Source organism: Meriones unguiculatus, chromosome 3 (genome assembly GCF_030254825.1).
Source record: "Meriones unguiculatus strain TT.TT164.6M chromosome 3, Bangor_MerUng_6.1, whole genome shotgun sequence".
In the NCBI taxonomy this organism is placed as follows: Eukaryota; Metazoa; Chordata; class Mammalia; order Rodentia; family Muridae; genus Meriones; species Meriones unguiculatus.
Window position 1 is genome coordinate 161,012,505 of NC_083351.1, and position 19,460 is coordinate 161,031,964.

At 39.8% G+C, this 19,460-nt stretch overlaps 2 protein-coding genes across 6 annotated transcripts in view; both read left to right on the top strand.

Moving 5' to 3' along the window:
* The window catches only part of LOC110542799 (UDP-glucuronosyltransferase 2B31-like), a 290,306-nt gene that overhangs the window by 219,325 nt on the left and 51,521 nt on the right, over window positions 1-19,460 (top strand). The gene's annotated exons all lie outside the window — the stretch shown is intronic.
* The window catches only part of LOC110542442 (UDP-glucuronosyltransferase 2B17-like), a 38,470-nt gene that overhangs the window by 16,425 nt on the left and 2,585 nt on the right, over window positions 1-19,460 (top strand). For 2 of the 5 annotated variants that reach the window (XM_060380854.1, XM_060380855.1), the window contains exons 2-6: window positions 7,821-8,606; window positions 11,218-11,366; window positions 12,630-12,761; window positions 16,399-16,486; window positions 16,911-17,130. In XM_060380854.1, the coding sequence (XP_060236837.1) occupies window positions 7,821-8,606; window positions 11,218-11,366; window positions 12,630-12,761; window positions 16,399-16,486; window positions 16,911-17,130 (1,375 nt within the window). Of the gene's footprint in view, window positions 1-1,576; window positions 1,687-7,820; window positions 8,607-11,217; window positions 11,367-12,629; window positions 12,762-15,934; window positions 16,106-16,398; window positions 16,487-16,910; window positions 17,131-19,460 lie in introns of those variants that run through there. The other 3 variants (XR_009590934.1, XM_060380857.1, XM_060380858.1) reach the window with 3 other exon arrangements.

Here is a 19,460-nt window from a genome sequence, read left to right on the forward strand (position 1 = left end):
TTTTTGGTTATGGTCATGTATGGCTGATGTTTTAGAAATTGCCACAGCTCACCTCAGGCAAATAGACATGAGTGGTAATTATGGTCTTTGTTATTCATGGGGACTCTCCTGTCATCCAGAGAAGTTCTAGAGATAGCTGCCCTGCTGCTGAGTTTCTTGGTCTCAATTTAGTGAGCTGCTACTGTTGTTCTTAAACTGTTTTCTAGGCACAGCCCTCTTGAAGAACCTGTGAGTTTGGTCAGCTTAGTTAGGGATAACTCATTGCCCCTTGGAGCAGTATCTGGGGGCTTATCTCAGAGATCGCAGACTTCTATAGGTCTGAGGTTAGAACTCTGTGCCCCAGTACCCAAGCAGTAATCAGTGTCAGGTGAGCACAGCTCTCATGCATGCTGCAGGAGGCTAGAACCTGGACCCTGCAGGGACCCAGAAACTTTTCTGGAGCTGGGTGTACTGAGGTCAGACCACATGTTTCCCCCTGCATCAGGGAGTTTCCTCCCAACAGTGAGACCCAGTCTGTGGTGTTTGGGGGTGCACAGTTCTGTCTGGGGTGGCATGTAGAGCACGAAGTCACAGGCAAGTTGTGGCTCCAAGCTGGGGACTGGGCTCCTGCAGGAATCTGGAAACTTCTCACAAGAACTTTTCCATGCAGGGGTGGGGAGCCAGCTGAGTGCTCTAAGCTAGGACCTGCTATTTCCCTCACTGTGGGGTTTTTTCCAAACAGGGAAACCCCATCTCTCATGCCCTGGGGCCCACAGTTCTGTCTGGGATGGTGAGTTGTGTGCACAGCAAGTCTCTAGGCTGGCAACTGAGCACCCGTCAGATCCTGAAATATTTTCCAGGGATTGACTCTATGACCTGAGAACAGTCCCATTTGCTTCCTTCACTGTGGCGTTCTCTCTGGAGTGGAAATCCCAGTGTCGGGTGTTTTGAGCCCACAGTTCAGCCTGGGAATGTTGTCAGGACAAGCAGGCATGTGGCTCTGGTCCGACATCCATGTGCATGCCTGGACCCTGGAACTCTTCCGGGTTATAGCGGGGTGACCTGAGAATGGACTCAATTGATTCCCACACCATGGGGTTTCGTCTCACTTAGGAAACCCAGTTGCTGGTGTTTTAAGGCCCAGGGTTCTGTCTCCTGGTCACTGTACCAACACTGCTGTCCTGTTCCTCACACATAGTGTCCTTTGGATCTCCATACATTTTGTGTATTTGTACAACTTAAAATGTTTCTATTGTTGAATGGTGGTTTTATTATTCTGTGGTCAAAAATTATATTTTTAATTGTATCATCTTATTGAGAATTATTTTGAAGTCCTATTCATGGTGAATTTTGGGAGTGTGCCACATATTCCCCCGATGAATGAAATTTTCTTTATTTATCTTTTTAGCCATTCGAGTTAGTGCTGAACTGCAATTCTGAACTGCAATTATTGCCTCAGTGATCTTCCCATGGATTGAAGTGAGATTTTCAGAACACTATCTCTCATAGTGTTGAGTCTCTTTTTAAATTTTTATTTATTTTAAAAATTTAATCACATTACATGCTGATCTCATTCCCCTACCTTCTCTCAACCCAGTCCCACCCTCATGCTTCCTTCTCCTGCTCCCCTCTGTCCTTCTCACAAAAGGGGAAGTCTTCAAAGGGAACAAACCCACCCCTGCTACCTCAGGATGCACCAGGACTAAGGTAAGCCCCTTCTGCTGACACCAGACAAGGCAGACCAGCTAGTGGAAACAAATCCAAAGACAGGAAACAGGGTCAGAGACAGCCCTACTTCCACTGTTAGGGACCCACACGTTGCTACAGATCTAGCCACACAGCTGCTACAGATCTAGCCCATGCATGCACTTTGCTTGATGTTTCAGTCTCTGTGCGACCCCAAGGGGCTCTGTAGCTCAACTTGTGGTGTCCTTGACCCTGCTGGCTCCTTCAATTATTCTTCCCTCTCTTCACCCTAACTCTCCAATTGTTTTGTTGTGGGTCTCTGCATCTGTTTCCATCAGCTGCTAGATGAAGCCTCTCAGAAGACATTTATGCTAGGCTCCTATCTGCAAGCACAGCAGAGTGTCATTAATAATGTTGGAGGCTTGTTCTGTCCCACAGGGTGGTTCACAAGTTGGGCCAGTTGTTGTTTTGCCATTCCCTCAATCTCTGTTCCATCTTTATGGCTTCACTTCATGTAGGTGAGACACATTTTGGGGTGAAAGTTTTATGAGTGGTTTGGTGTCCCCCTCCCTCCTTTGGAAGCCCAATCTGGCTACACAAAGTGGTCACTTCAGGTTCTATAGCCCTTAGGAGTCTCAGCTAGGATCAAGCACACAGACTCCAGGGAGCTTCCTATGTCTTAGATACTCCCCAACCCAACAGTTTTCATTTTCTCCCCAGATCCTGCCACTCCCACACTCACACCCTCCTGCTCTCTCCACACCCTATCCCCTCCCCCTTTATAGGCTCCACCCATCTCCCATCCAGATCCCTCCCTCCGTATACTTTGGAGGTCGATTTTATTTCCCCTTCTGAGTGAGATTCAAATGTCCTCCCTTGGGCCCTCCTTGGCTTCTCTGGGTCTGGGGATTGTAGCATAGTTATCCTGTACTTTATGACTAATACCCAATTACAAGTGAGTACATACCATGTGCTTCTTTCTGGGTCTGGCTTACCTCATTCAGGATCATCTTTTCAAGTTTCATCCATTTGCCTACAAATTTCATCACGCTTTTGTTTTAAATAGAGAGTAGTATTCCATTGTGTAAAGGTACCACATTTTCTTCATCAGTTCTTCACTTGAGGGACCTCTAGGCTGTCTCCAGTTTCTTTTTTTAATTTTAAATTCATATATTTTTTATTAATTATAGTTTATTCACTTTGTATCCCAACTGTAGTGCTCTCCCTCAGCCCCTCCCAAACCCACACTCCCTCCCTCTTCTACACCATAGCCCCTCCCCAAGTACATTTATAGGGGATGTCCTCCTCCCCTACAGTCTGATCCTATTCTATCAAGTCTCATCAGGACTGGCTGCATTGTCTTCCTCTGTGGCCTGATGGGACAAGAACACCTCAGGAGAGGTGATCAAAGAGGAGGCCATTGAGTTCATGTCAGAAACAGTCCCTGTTCCCAATATTAGAGAACCAACTTGGAGACTGAACTGGCATGGGCTACATCTGTGCAGGGTTGTAGGTTATCTCCATGAATTGTGCTTGGTTGGTATATCAGTCTCAGAAAAGACCCCTGTGCCCACATTTCGTTATTTCTCCTTGTAGAGATCATATCCCCTTCAGGTCTTTCTATCTCACTCCTTCTTTCATGAGATTCCCTGCACTCTGCACAAAATTTGGCTATGAGTCTCAGCATCTGCTTTGATAACCTGCTGGGTAGAGTCTTTTAGAGGCCCTCTGTGGTAATGGTAAGTTCCTATCCTATTCCCTGTTTTCTCCCTGTTCTGATGTCCATTCTATTTGCCTTTCTGAATGAGGATTGATCATCTTACTCAGGGTCTGCCCTCTTGATGAGCTTCTTTGAGTATACAGATTTTAGTATGATTTTCCAATATAATATGTCTAATATCCACTAATAAGTGAGTATATACTATGTGTGTCTTTCTGCTTCTGGGATACCTCAGTCAGGATGATCTTTTCCCACCATTTGCCTGCAAATTTTAGGATTTCCTTCTTTTTAATTGCTGAGTAGTATTCCATTGTGTAAATGTACCACAATGTCTATATCCATTTCTAGGCTAAGGGACATCTGGGTTGTTTCCAGTTTCTGGTTGTTACAAATAAAGCTACTATGAAGATCCAGCTTCTATTATGAATATAGCACATTGGATGTTTGCTGAAAATGATTGGAAATATACTATTGGATATGGTTTGAAATATATTATTTCAGCTATTATTTCCTTTTTTCATACTGATGTTTTTGAAAATATTTATTGACTTTAGAGGTCACAATATATACTCTATGACTTAAATCTATTCTTGCACTTATAGGTATGTCTAATACAGTACACATGCAGTTTGCTTATGTAAAATATTTATTTTTCTCATTTTTAATGCAAGTGTTTCTTTACTTATGAAGTAATTTTCTCATAAGGTAGCATCTCATGTTTAGATGTTTTGTTGATTTAGGCAGTATATATATATATATATATATATATATATATATATATTAAGTTCTTTATTAATTGCACTTTATTCACTTTTTATCCCCCTGTGGTTCCCTCCATCTTCGGATTCCAATCCCTCTCTTCCTCCACCCTCTGCATGCATGTCCCTCCCCATGTCCACTGATAGGGGAGGTCTTCTTTTCCTTCCTCCTGATCCTAGTCAATTAGATCTCATCAGGAATGACTGCAGTGTCTTTTTCTGTGGCCTGGTAATGCAGCTTCCCCCTCGGGGGAGGTAATTAATGAGCAGGCCAATCAGTTCATGTCAGAGACAGTCCCTGTTCCTATTACATTGGAACCCACTTGGATACTGAACTGCCATGGGCTACATCAGTGCAGGGGTCTTAGGTTATCTCCATGCATAGTCCTTGGTTGGAGTATCAGTCTCAGGAAAGACCCCTGTGCTCAGATTTTTTGGTTCAGGAATTTCACCTGTTAACACCCAACCTCATTATTTATAATTAAAACTATCTCCATGTAATTCGTTTATTTTATTTCTTCTTTTATATATCTATGGTTCCTTTTTTTCTCATATTGTTCTTTTTTTGTAAGTTGTGGTTTTCTCATTGCTACCCTGACTGGTAAAGGCAATACTGAAATAAATATTTGAAAATATCTATGAGTAAATTTTCAGAAAGGATTACTTTCTCAGGTCTCCTTGCTTGCCATGCTGGATACTACTCCTTCCTATCAGGGGATAAAATACATCTGTAATAAAATTTGATTTTGGCAAAGGACTTGGTCAGTGTGATGAGAAATACAGGTGGCTTTTGTGATTAAATAATTTCTACAAGGAATGCATCCTACAGTGGTTTGAGAGTTTGTAGCTTCAGTAGAATATGAGGGCAAACAATAAGACACAGACAGATCACATGTCAATATCAAATCATGGGCAAACAGAAACATTGGGGAATCTCAGAAATGGTAGGCATTGTGTTTCCTGAAGTAGGCAGATTTACCTACTCATCTACTCAGGGGATTTGTGCACTAAGATTCTGAGAATAAACTACCCAGCTACTTGTTGGGCCTAGGAAAGGCTCATGGATAGATAGGCTGAACCAAATATGAAGGAGAAGTTTCTCATTTCTTTGGAAACCCAGTTGTATTGTCTAAATACAGATTTTGTTTGGGTTCCAAGTGTGGGATATGACAATGTCTTTCTCCTGTGGAAAACTGCCCTGTTAAAAAGCATTCAATGTTTGTCAGCTGGAAACTATTTGAATCAAGGGAGTTTTCCCACTTTGGTGTAGTGATGTAGTTTAGGTGGAGTCTTACTGTTTGGCTGAGTGGTACCACCTCTGTTGCTGCTGCTTGTTGTTTGCTGTTGCTGTGGTTTGCTGCTTTGCTGTTTGTCTGGACTGCTTATATCCTGACTACTGAGACTGGTATATCCCAAAAGAGTCCAAGGATTCTAGTCAGGTGGAAGTAGGTAAAAGAGGTAAAGATACCCTTTTCCTGTTAATCTCCTACCTAAGGTCAGGGTGTGGGAAGGGAGGTAGAGGTGTTTAAGAGCATCAAATAAATTATTTGTTTGAAAAATCTAAGTCCACATAACTAGCTGCCTTCAGTAAAGCTTAGCAAGAATCACTACTCAGGCTTGTCTATTTGGCTGTTTTCCTGGCAACAGTGATTGGCAGAAACTCTTTTTTTTTTTTAAAGTGGCTAATTTTTTTTTAAATGCAGTTTATTCAGGAACCTTGAACAATCATCTGACCCTGGGGAAAGCCAGCCCACAGCTTAAATAGCCTCTGGGTAGCCAACCCCAGCATGCCACATACATGGAAGCAAGGCAGATCCTCAGCCTTAGCCAAATGTGGAGTTGTTCGTGACAGAGAGCACTCACCATCAGGAAGGTGGAAGATGGAAACCAGCTCCATCTTTAAGGCACAGCATTACACAGCTCTCTACAGTTTCCTCTTTTTGTTTTAGACGCATGAGGCAAGAGTAGAGGTCTGATCTCTGATATTAGAAATAATTTGGGACTTTGTACTGATGTTCATTTAGGTGTCATCCACCCAAAGAGCATCAGACCCATCTGATACCTTTTTCTCAGAGGCGGGACCTGGGGCATCAACCCGCATGCAATCAGACATGCTCTTCTCTGGGTCGAAAGCGGCTGACCCTGAGTGCAATCCTTAGCCTCACATCCTGAGCATAACATTTTACCTTTTTATGGTAGCCAACCATGCTTGGGGAGACTGTCCTGCTTCAATGGCTGTAAAGGCCTGAATGGTCATGGCTGCATTACACTATTGTGAGACTCTAATCTTGCATATATACCACAGGCAAACCAAGGAGACCAACACCAGAAGGCCTGCTAACACTCCCATGCCTGCCCATTCCTTCATATGATTCAGGGCTGCAGCAATCCATGATGATAATCCTGTGGCTAGTCCTGCATCCACTCTGGTAGAATTTACTGTGACAATGGCCACTCTCAGCTGCTCCATCGTAGTATCGAATTCTCCAGTCCAATTACTTAAAATATAGCTAGACAATTGTTTAGACAATTGCCCATGAGGCTCAGCATCTGCTTTGATAGTCTGAAGGGCAGAGGCTTTCAGAGGCCCTCTGTGGTAGGTTCCTAGGTTGTTTCCTGTTTTCTTCTTCTTCTGATGTCCATCCTCTTTGCCTTTCCAGATGGGGATTGGACATTTTAGTTAGGGTCCACTCTCTTGCTTAGTTTCTTTAGATGCACAGGTTTTAGTGGGTTTGTCCTATGTTGTATGTCTATATGAGTGAGTATATACCATGTGTGTCTTTTTGCTTCTGGGACAACTCACTCAGAAACTCTTACCTATCTGATTCCTAGGGTTTCTATCAGTAAGACACACTGTCAAGCATATTTAGATATTGTATGTAAGTAAATACATTAATCAACATTCTCTTTTTCATGCCTCTTTCATATCTCTATTTTTTAAAATCAGGTTTAATTTTTTTTAACTTTTATTTTTATTAATTACAATTTATTCACTTTGTATCTCCCCTGTAGCTCCTTCCCTCTGCCCCTCCCGACCCCACCTCTCCTTCTTCTCCACCATGCCCCTACCCCAATCCACCTATAGGGGAGGTCTTCTTCCCCTTCCTTCTGACCCTAGTCTATCAGGTCTAATCAAGTTGCATTATCTTCCTCTGTATCCTGGTAAGGCTGCTCCCCACTTAAGGGGAGGTGATCAAAGAGCAGCCCAATCAGTTCATGCTAATACTGCAGCCAAGGACCATTCATGGAGATAACCTAGAACTCCTGCACAGATGTAGCCCATGGCAATTCAGTGTGCATAGTAATAGGAACAGGTACTGTCTCTGACATTAATCAACATTCTTACAAAAATGTTCTTGAAAATGATATCCACAAACACTGACAAGCTCTGTAGTTACTACACCTTGGGTTCTAGTTGAGAAAGAAAGTCAGACTCACGTCTCACTAACAAGTGTTCTTTCCACTATTCAAATCTTTTGCAAACAGAAGAGTTATACACTCAGTATATGATTTCTAATTTCACCTCATTACAAAACATGTGACATTAAACACGCACATGCAAATATTAAAAAGTTAAATTTTTTCTTTAACTACCTTCCTCAGCCTACAAATTAATTAAGTATATTTGCTTTAAACAACTCAGGTTACATTTTAACTCATTGCTCTTTTCTGTTTAGACATAAGGGCAAACAGTGAGAGAAGGGAAGACACTCTGAACAGAGGACTGTGCTCTCCCAGGATGCCTGTGAAGTGGATTTTTGCCCTGCTCCTGCTGCAGATGAGTTGCTGCTTCAGATCTGGTAACTGTGGGAAGGTGTTGGTGTGGCCGATGGAGTACAGTCACTGGATGAATTTAAAGATAATACTGGATGAACTTGTACAGAGGGGTCATGAAGTGACTGTTCTGAGACCATCAGCTTCCATTTTGCTTGATCCCGAAAAATCGCCTGGCCTTAAATTTGAAACTTTTTCTACAACTATCAGTAAAGATGATCTGGAAAGTTTTTTCACAAAGATTGTGAATATGTGGACTTATGAGCTACCAAGAGATACATGTTTATCATTTTCTCCCTTGCTACAAAATATTTTTACAGAATATTCTGCTTATTATCAAAGTCTTTGTAAAGACACAGTTTCAAACAAACAGCTTATGGCAAAACTGCAGAAATCCAAGTTTGATGTCCTGATCTCAGATGCGATTGCTCCCTGTGGGGAACTGATAGCTGAACTGCTCCATCTTCCTTTTCTTTACAGTCTTCGTTTCACTCCAGGCTACACAATGGAAAAGTACACTGGAGGATTTGTGCTCCCTCCCTCTTATGTACCTATGATTTTGTCAGGGCTAGGTGGTCAAATGACATTCTTAGAGAGGGTGAAAAATATGATATGTATGCTTTATTTTGACTTTTGGTTCCAGACATTTGATGAAAAGAAATGGGATCAGTTCTACAGTGAAACTTTGGGTAAGTTATGTTTCTCATCAATAGCCTAGGACCTAACTTGCACATGCATTTAAAGCTATCTGTCCATGAAATACAAAGTGAGGTTTTCTTTTCTAGGTGGTCAAATATAATACAATATTGGCTAAGAAACTCTGAAACATTCTGCTAAAGCTCATTTTATTGATCAAATAGAAGAAGGCAGGAGACCTGATATAAAGCATTCTGGTCAGCTATACAATTGCAAAGAGACACAAGTAGACTTTCTCTATGTGATTTTTTAATCCTTTTCCTGTAATTTACCCTCTATCTTAATAGGTCACTAGCTAGTTACACAGATCTTCATTAGTGTACAGTAAAGAATGATATATTTAATGGAATAAACATGCATATATAACATTGAAGAAATTATTTTCTCTTGCGTAGGACTATGCTTTATTTAAAACTAAAATGTAGGTTCTGGAAGCATCCTAGCTCTCACCCATGTCCAGGGATTTAAAATTGCCTCTATGTTCAGCTTCCGAGGCCCTGCTGCCCTTGTATGGTATCCACAGGCACCTAAATCAGCTTAGCTTATACTCACACAGATACAATACACATACATAAGAGGATAAATTATAAATATTTTTCCTGGATTACTAAAGAACTTCCCTAATTTTGAAATATGCTGCATTAGTTCACAGACTTAAAAATGGAACTGAGGCTTCAACCAACCTCACATTTCTTAATTGTATCCTTTTCTAGCATCTATTGAAAAAATATCTAAATTCTATAGAAACAGGGACACACAGTCCTTCAGTCGCTATTTTTCATGTCATGTTCATTCTTTCAAAAAATAAATCTCTCATTTCACAATTCTAAAAATATTGTGACCTTTTTGCAAGATAAATGACATGGAATTTCTTAGTATGAAACAAGAGTAGAAGCACTTATATGTGAGTATATACTGTATAAGTCTTTCTGCTTCTGGGATACCTCACTCAGGATGATCTTTTTTTTTAAATTATTTTTATATTAACTACAGTTTTCTTACTTTGCATCCCAGCTGTAGCCCCCCTCTCATTCCCTCCCAATCCCACCCTCCATCATCTCCTTCCTGCCCCTCTCTAAGTCCACTGACAGGGGAGATCTTCCTCCCCTTCCATCTGATCCTAGCTTATCAGGTCTATTCTGGACTGGCTGCATTGCCCTCTTCTGTGGCCTAGCAAGGCTGCTCCTCCCTCTGGGTGGGGGAGGTCAAAGAGTTAGCCACTGAGTCCATGTCAGAGACAGCCTCTGTTTCCCTAACTAGGGAACCCACTTGGAGACTGAGCTGCAATGGGCTATATATGTGCAGGGGTTCATGGTATATACTCACATACAAGTGGATACTAGATCTATAATACAGATTATATAATATAATCTATAAAACTTACTAAAACCTGTACAACTAAAGGAGTTAAGCAAGGAGTTCCCTGGGTAAAATGATCAATCCTCACTCAGAAAGACAAATGGGATGAACATTGGAAGGAGAAAACAGGAAACAGGACAGGAGCCTACCACAGAGGGCCTCTGAAAAACTCTACCCAGCAGTGTATCAAAGAAGATGCTGAGACTCTTTAACCAAATTTGGGGCAAAGTGCAGGGAATCCTATGAAAGAAGGGAGAGTTAATGGGAACTGGAGAGGACAGGAGCTCCAAAAGGGGAGCAACAGAACCAAAAATATCTGGGCATAGGGATCTTTTCTGAGACTGATACTCCAACCAAGAACCTTAATGGATATAACCTAGAACCCTGCTCAGTTGGAGCCCATGACACCACAATTCCCAAGCTGGTTCCCTAGTAAGGGAAGCAGGGACTGTTTCTGAGATGAACTCAGTGGTGGTTCCTTTGATCCCCCGCCCCCCACCAAGGGCAGAGCAGCCTTTTCAGGCCACAAAAGAGGACACTACAGCCAGTCCTATTGAAACCTGATAGGTTAAGGTCAGATGAAAAGGGAAGAGGATCTCCCCTAATGGTGGACTTAGAGAAGGGAATGGGAGGAGATGAGGGAGGGGGTGGGAATGGGAGGAAATGTAGGAGTGGGCTACAGCTGGGATACAAAGTGAATAAACTGTAATTAATATGAAAAAATAAAAATTTAATTAAAAAATGATTAGAAGCACTAAGCGTACTTTCAACCATTCATAAACTTGCTGCTGCCTTGGCAAAACAAGAAAAAAGGACTAGTTACAAACTACACTGTCCCTGATGAAATCTGTCCAGGGTACACAGCATGTGTTGAGTTTTGAACCTGGAATGTGTATTTGCATTTGCACCGGTCCTTCTGAAGCTTAGATAGAAGAAAAACTTGTGCTTATTGTTACACTGATTTAGTGGATCATTTCAAATTATTGTGAAAACATAAGGTGATTCTTATAGTTTGCATTAAAATTAAACCAAACTGACATTTATGTATATTATATGAGCTTCAATTCTATTATATATGCAAATTATGTTACATATAAATAGACATTGGGTTTATTTATTTATTTAAATGCACATGGGGTACATCAAACACCAATTCTTCCAACACCTCTACAAAAACATATTTTACATTCAGATGACAATCCAGTTAGCTTTTTCCCTTCTCATTTGCTCATCTTCTCCATCTAGGAAGGCCCACCACCTTAGCTGAGACAGTCAGCAAAGCAGAATTGTGGCTCATTAGGTCCTACTGGGATTTGGAATTTCCTCACCCAACCTTACCAAATGTTGACTATGTTGGAGGACTCCACTGCAAACCTGCTAAACCCTTGCCTGAGGTAAGTACAATTTTTAATTTCTTTTGTTTTTTAATTTCACTTGTGCTGAAAGTGTTTCTACACCTTTCACTACATTTTCTCCCAATGACAGAGATACATAGGAATCAAGCATACTGCTAACTAGCAGCTCAGTGAACTCAGGAGAGAACATGAGAGACATGGGAAATGTTCACATCATTTGAGTTAAATGAAGTCAGGTAAGGTATTTGGGTAGTTAGTCACCAGGTAAGGTTATTACCAAGCAACCTAGAGGATGTGAGTTTGAATCCCCAACACCCATGTAAAAAGTTGGGTATCCTGGCATGGTATGTATGATTTAGTCCTGAGATGGCTAAAACAGGGTAAGACCAACAGCTTGATGGCTATTAACCTGTTAAGAATAGTGGGATTCATGTTCAATTAGAGACAGAATCAAATATATATATTAAAGACTGAAAGGGAAAGACTCTTGATTTTGACCTTTGGATCCATGTGCAAAAACAAAGACCGGGACTCTCTCCAATACCACGACCTCTCAACACACTTACAAAAACATACACACATGTCCATGCATAGACACACAAAAGACAAACAAATTAAGTTAGTTAAACTGGATGAGAAACTGTCAATTATTCAAAAGTGGTGATTAGTGTATATCAGAGGTAATGGTTTGATATCCAGTGAAACAATATAGACACAATTTCAGCTTTAAGCAGTAGATTGTGGAGGTCATCTGTGAAAATACCATATTTACACATAATATCAAAAAATCATCATGCTACATTTTGTCAATGCAGTTATGATTATTTTGCAAAAGAAAACATTTTATTGATCATAGTTGGAAATTTTTATTAACTACATGTATGTATATACTACAATAAAGATACTATTTCATCAAACGTTAGTTAATAATATTAAATGAACCAACATAGAGAACAAAAAATACTAAGGAAAAAATTACACTCTCTTTAGAATGAGAAAATGTAAATGAGCTACAATTTAATGACTACATCATACATAGTATTCTTATACTTCTGTGTTTTCATTTTGCCAGACCAAAATATTTAGTAGGTGGTTGAATTATGTGTGAGTACACTTGGAACTGCTGCCTGTGACATTCAAAGTGTTTGACCTTGCTATTTTTGTCTTCTGCATTTTTAACAGCAGTATTCTAAAACTTCCTAGGAACACTTCAATTTTTATTCTAGTTATTTTCATAAAAGTTTACACAAGTGATTTCTCTTCAGTTGTTACTTTGTGATGAAGCAGGTTCTTTCTTAACAGGAAATGGAAGACTTTGTCCAGAGCTCTGGAGAGCATGGGGTTGTGCTGTTTTCTTTGGGATCCATGGTCAGTAACATGACAGAGGAAATGGCCAACACAGTTGCATGGGCCCTTGCCCAGATTCCACAAAAGGTGAGATAAAGTCCCCTCATTGGACTCCACTGTATAAAAGACGTTCAAAGTTCTGATTACAGTGGGAACAGGGACATGAACTGATTGGCATGCTCTTTGATCACCTTCCCCTGAGAGGAGAGCATCCTTACCAGACCATAGAGGAAGACAATGCAGCCACTCCCGATGAGATCTGATAGACTAGGATCAGAAGGAAGGAGAGGAAGACCTCCCCTATCAGTGGACTTGGGGAGAGGCATGTGTAGAGAAGGGGGAGGGAAATTGAGAAGGGAGGAAGGAGCGGTTTATGGGGGGATACAAAGTGAATAAAGTGTAATTGATAAAAATTAAAATAAAAAAATTGTTCCTTAAAAAAATAAATGACAAAACATGTTCTTATTACAAAAATTACTGGTGAAAGGTAAAGTTTTAGGTAAGCTGTAATTTACATTACCCAATTTAGAAACAGATATGCATAACAAATGTTACAATGTAATACAAGTTGTCCAGAAGTTGTTTTGACCTAGAATATCTCTTATATGAGCACTGTGATCTCTGTGGGCACATTCTGAAATGCTGGTGTGAGAGGACCTTGCTCTTCAGAGTCACTAGTTACATTTGTTGATTATTTAAACTCAATGCATACATAAAAGTTTTGGTGGGATTATTCACATTTATTTCATTTTCTAGACGAATAATATTATGCAGGTATTGAAACTGTCTGAAATGCATCATGGCTCTGCTCTGCATCCTAATTTTGAAGTAGGCTTGTTCAATGTGTAGTTGAGAGGACCATTTAAATTCTCAACTGTCATTCAAAAGGCCCCGAGGTCTTTTCTGAAACAGATGCTAGTACAGGCATTACACAGCAAGCCTATAGCCAACATCAAACTAAACAGAGAGAAACTTAAAGCAATCCCACTAAAATCAGGGACAAGGGAAGGCTGTCCACTCTCTCCACATTTCTTCAACATAGTTCTTGAAGTCCTTGCTAGAGGAATAAGACAAGTAAAGTGATCAAGGGCATACAAATTGGAAAGGAAGACATCAAAGTATCAATATTTGCAGATCATATGTTGGTATACATGAATGACCCCAAAAATTCTACCAGGGAACTCCTATAGCAGATAAACACCTTCAGCAAAGTGCATGGATCCAAAATTAATTTGAAAAAAATATCAGTAGCCCTCCTGTATGCAAAAGAAAAAGGAGCTGAGAAAGAATTAGGAAAATAACGCCCTTCACAATAACCACAAAGGACATAAAGTACCTTGGTGTGACTCTAACTAAGCAAGTCAAAGACTTGTATATAAAAAAAAATTCCAATCTCTGAAGAGAAAAATACAAGAAGATATCAGAAGTTGGAAAGATCTCCTATGCTCAAGCTTGGCATGATTAACCAAGCAAAAAAAGAGACTGATACTCCAACCAAGGACCATGCAAGGAGATAACCTAGAACACCTGCAAAGATATGGCCTGTGGCAGTTCAGTCTCCAAGTGTGTTAATGAGTAAGGGGAACAGGGATTGTCTGACATGAACTCAGTGGCTGGCTTTTTGATAACCTCCCCCTTAGAGGGTAGCAGCCTTACCAGGCCATTGAGGAAGGCATTGCAGCCAGTCCTGATGAGACCTGAAAGGCTAGCTAGGGTCAGATGGAAGGGGAAGAGGACCTTCCCTACTAGTGGACTTGGAGAAGGGCATAGGGGGAGATGAGAGAGTAACCTGTGATAGGAAGAAAATGAGGGAGGGGGCTACAGCTGGGATACAAGTGAATAAACTGTAATTAATATAAAAAAGTTCCCTTTTGATTAACTTTAAAAAAAGATAATTAAAAAAATGTTTCAGGGCTGCCTTGCCAAATATTTGTAGAAGAAATGCATAAAGGAAAGACAGATGTGAGTACTGCTCTTATAATAATCTCTGTGTATCATAAAATATGAAACACCCAGCTTTGCTTATAACTAGAGAGAATGAAAATCGTAAGATTCAAGAAAGGAATATGAAAATAAGAAAGAGTCTAACAGAACCTGCTATGAAAACATTTTCAGTGTAGTGTGCTTCACTTCATAAAGCACACTACAAAGTAATTTTCTGGAGATTAAATTTAAATCTTTGAACATTTATGAACATAATAAATATTCTAATGGAAAAACTGTTGTATAATCATCTACATTAGTTTATTTGCTGTGATCCAGTACCCGTCACATAGTAAGTCTATGTTAGACATGTGGACCATTCTTCATTTTACAAGATTTGTCTACAAACAATAGTGGTTAAACTAAAGTAAACCCAGTCCTACCCACTACACCTGACAGGACAGTGAAAACATCTTCCAAGTACAATCTCATGTTTTGAAGAAACGGAAGTCAAAATACTCATCCATTTTCTTGGAGTGGTTCTTAAGAATCACTAAGAATTCTTCTTCTGCGAATTCATTCCTGATATCACCCTCTTTGTAATTATTTTAGATAAAGAATATCTAGAGTGGTTTTGACTTGAGAGGTAAATAAACCTAATGGTCCTTTGATGTGTGAGTATCCACACATACACAGGTCTAAGAAGCTATAATATCAGTAGAAAGAAATTCTCAGGTGACATAGGGTTCTGTGTGATTCGTAGACTGACTTCTTCCTTGGTGCTTATGGTCTTTATTTGGCCCAAGATGAGACAAAATTTATATAAAATATAAATTATTAGTAATGGGCCACTGCTTTCTTCAATTGAATTATGACACCATGTCCATATAGTAAACATAGTCATGTGTCATGAACTATCTGATTTGTGTAAATAACCCTGCTTGGAAAATGAGGATTGCATTCCACCTGTCTGAATGTAAAAATAAACACAGAAACTGCTGGCACACTCTTCATCTCCATCTTTGAAGGATCTCATTACTCAACTCTTTTGATTTCCTCATCAATCCCAGGGGAAGTATTTAGCTCTGTTGTGTTTAAAATAAAAAAGTTACATATTTAAAGTTATTTTTTGAAATTACTTTTTATTTTGTTTTATTTTTATATTTTTTTGTTTAGATGTTTACTATTAATCTGAATCATAGCTCCCTGTTGCCTCCCTGTCCTCCCCTCACACATCTCTCTCCCTCTCCTGCCCCTAAAATAGTGGAGGCCTTCCCTGCACAAACCCACTTCAGCACAGGCAGTCTCATTAGGACTGTTTATTTCCTCTCTTACAGTGTCCTGGTTACACAGCCATGCCAGGGTGAAGTGATCAAAAGTCATGCAACAAAGACCTTGTCAGAGACATCCCCCATCCCTTTTCTGGGGCACACACATGGAGGCTAAGCTGACTTTTGTGTATATACATGTAGAGGGTCTAAGTCTAGTCCAAGTCATGTTGGGACCAGGTAGGTTAGAACTGTTGTTCCTCTTGTGGAGCTCCTGTTCCCTCTGGGTCTTTCTATCCTTGCCCCCATTCTTCTACAAGGCTCCCTATATCATTTCTACCTTCCCACTCTTCTCTCCAAACTCTCTTGTATGGTGCCCATACTCTCTTTCAAGTTCATGGCATCTTTTTCATTAACTGCTGGTATATACATGAAAGTACCTATAGATCAATTTATATTCCTTAATATAACTTGCTCAGTCTGGAAAATGTTAAATTTGGCTCCAGAAATCAAGATAATCTCATATTTAACAGGTTCTTTGGAGATTTGATGGCAAAAAACCAGCCAACTTAGGACCCAATACTAGAGTCTACAAGTGGCTCCCCCAGAATGATCTTCTTGGTAAGACTCTGGAAAACAATGCTGAGTCATGACTGACTTTCTCTATACCCATCCTGGTTGACTTCAAAAGTCTTCATATTACACTTAGAGAAGGCACTATTTCTTTAAAGATAACAAGTTGTGTTATGCATCTGGTCTTTTGTTAACACTCATTTTCTCTTATCTCCTATGTACTGTATGTATTCAACTATGTACTTTATGTGTTCAGTATTACATAGTTCAAGTCTCAAGTCACACTAAAATCTACAAAACTTTCTCTGTGTATTTAACTTCTTCTTGCTCTAAGAAAGAAAAACATTTCAGTGAGGTTTGAGTATAAAAATCTTCATGTAGAAAAATCTCCTTTGAGCTCCTCATAGTATTCATTTCTTTTCTTATGTCTAAGACAGCTAATTAATGTTACCCTGAATTCATCTTATTCTAGGACACCCCAAAACCAAAGCCTTCATAACTCACGGTGGAGCCAATGGCATCTATGAGGCGATCCACCATGGAATCCCCATGATTGGCATTCCTCTGTTTGGAGAACAACATGATAACATTGCCCACATGGTGGCCAAAGGAGCAGCTGTTGCATTAAATATCAGAACAATGTCAAAGTCAGATTTGCTCAATGCCCTGGAGGCAGTCATCGACAATCCTTCGTGAGTGTAACTTCCTAAAATGTGTATCCATTACTTCTTTATTCATTGTGCTTCTTATGGAAAGCCAAAGAAGCAAGAATTATCTTGAAGGCAAAAACAATGATAGGTGCAGAGACAAATTAGAACATGATTCAGTGCCATGATTTTTTTTTCTTCTTTCTTCTTGTTCTTTATTTCCATGTTTTACTTTATGTTTCCTTGCAATGTGTATCAGGCTGATCCAAAGTGCAAAACTTTTCTGCTTCATCCTCCAGACTGCTTGACCAATAGGCATATGTCACCAGCACTGACCAATTTTTCTTTTCAATTCTTTTAGTAAGGCAAATAGTTAGCATTTTAAGGATAGTATAGAACTTATATAGCAAATAAGCGAAGTAAATAAAATGTCAGGTACCAACCAGCTCTGTTGCACACAGAAGCCGTAGGATAACATTACCACAATCAAGCTTAAATGTTATAAAAGAGATATGTACGTTTTATGGAAGTTACAATATTCAGCACGAAAATACAATAGATATTATCATAAAAGTAAAGCATATGGTTGGATGTTTAAATATGCAACCTAATATATTAGGATAAATTCAAATAGTGAAAACATAAGAGTGAAATAAAGAATATGTCCATCATCATTTCTTTAATGAAAAAAATACAATTTGGAGGTAATTTCCTGGAAAAAGTTATTTCTCTACAACTCTCAGCATTTCTTAGATGCCTATAATAATATTGTGTAGAGTTGGGCCTAGGGTGAGATTTATTCTTTTTCATATTAGCTTGACTATTGACGTCATCCTTATTCAGATCTTATTTAGGCAACCATATTGTTGAGACCTCATGAGTATAGCTTTCACAGCAGCTATCTTTGCCCTCCACTTCTTATAATGTTCCAATCCTCCATTCTATGATTTATCATGAGAGCTAATATTTCAGATAAGGTGCTTTGGAATCAGTTACAGCTCAAAGTTCTGTGGTTTCTGATGTGCATGCTCTTTCATCAATAGAAACTTACTTTCTACCTCTGGAGAATAACTAAGGTCAACATCAAGTCTGTATGTTTTTAAGTCTGTAAGTCTCTTTGACAGTCCTGGCCAACATCTCAAAACAGGGCTTTTCGTGTCTGGCATTGGGGTTTATGTTAGGTAGTCCTTGGCTCTTGGAGCGGTCACCATCAGTTCAGATAAGAATAGTTTTTTACAAGAAAATCATGAAACTTGCAGGAGGCAAATGGCAGGAACTAAAAACGATCATCCTGAATGAAGTATCCCAGAATCAGAAAGACAGACATGGTGTGTACTCACCTATAAGTACATATTAGATATATTATAGAGGGTAAATACACTAAAATCTATACTCCTGAAGAAGCTAATCAAGAAGGAACACCCTAGGAAAGATGTTCAGTCCTCATTCAGAAGGATTAATGCAATAACATTGGAAGCAGGAGAACACAGGGAATAGGACAGGAGCCTACCTCAGTCGGCCATTGGAAGTTGCTACTTATTGAGGTGTTGAAGCTGATGCTGAGACCCATAGCCAAACTTTGGACAGAGTGCATGGAATCTTATGAAAGAAGGGGGAGATAGAAAGACCTGGAGGGGGCGGGAGCTCCAAAAGGAGACCAACAGAGCCAAACACATCTGAGCCCTAGGTACCCTGCAGAGACTGATACTCCAAACTAGGAAAATGCATGGAGAAGACTTAAAACACCAGCTCAGATGTAGTCCAGAGATGCAGTCTACAAGTGGGTTCTCTAGTAAGGAAATCAGGGGCTTTCTCTGGCATAAACTCAGAGACAGACTCTCTGATCACCTCCCCCTGGAGGGTGCAGCCTCGCCAGGCCACAGAGGAAGACAATGCAACCAGTCCTGATGAGACCTGAAAGGTTAGGGTCAAATAGAAAGGAAGGAGGACCTCTCTTATCAGTGTACTAGGGGAGGTGCATAGGAGTAGAAGAGGAATGGAGGGTTAGATTGGGAGGAGATGAAGCAGGTGGCCACAGCCGGGATAAACATTGAATAAATTGTAATAAATGAAAATAATAATAATAAAGAATAGTTTATAGAAACTACATATATGCTTATACATGGAATAGCATATAGAATAGGAAGTTGGATATAAGTTAATATTTTTATTAGTGTCTTTCTTAGACATCTTTATTGTTATTTTATCCATTTTGCTCTTTTTGTAATAACCTCGCTCCCCCTTCCAAAGGACCCACCCTTCTTCCAATTTTCTTTATCAGACTACTGAATACAGCCATTTCCCTTCACCCTCTTCTTTATTTGCCTCCTACCCCTCTCTAATTCTTCCTATTCTTCCATCAAAGAAGTTGAATC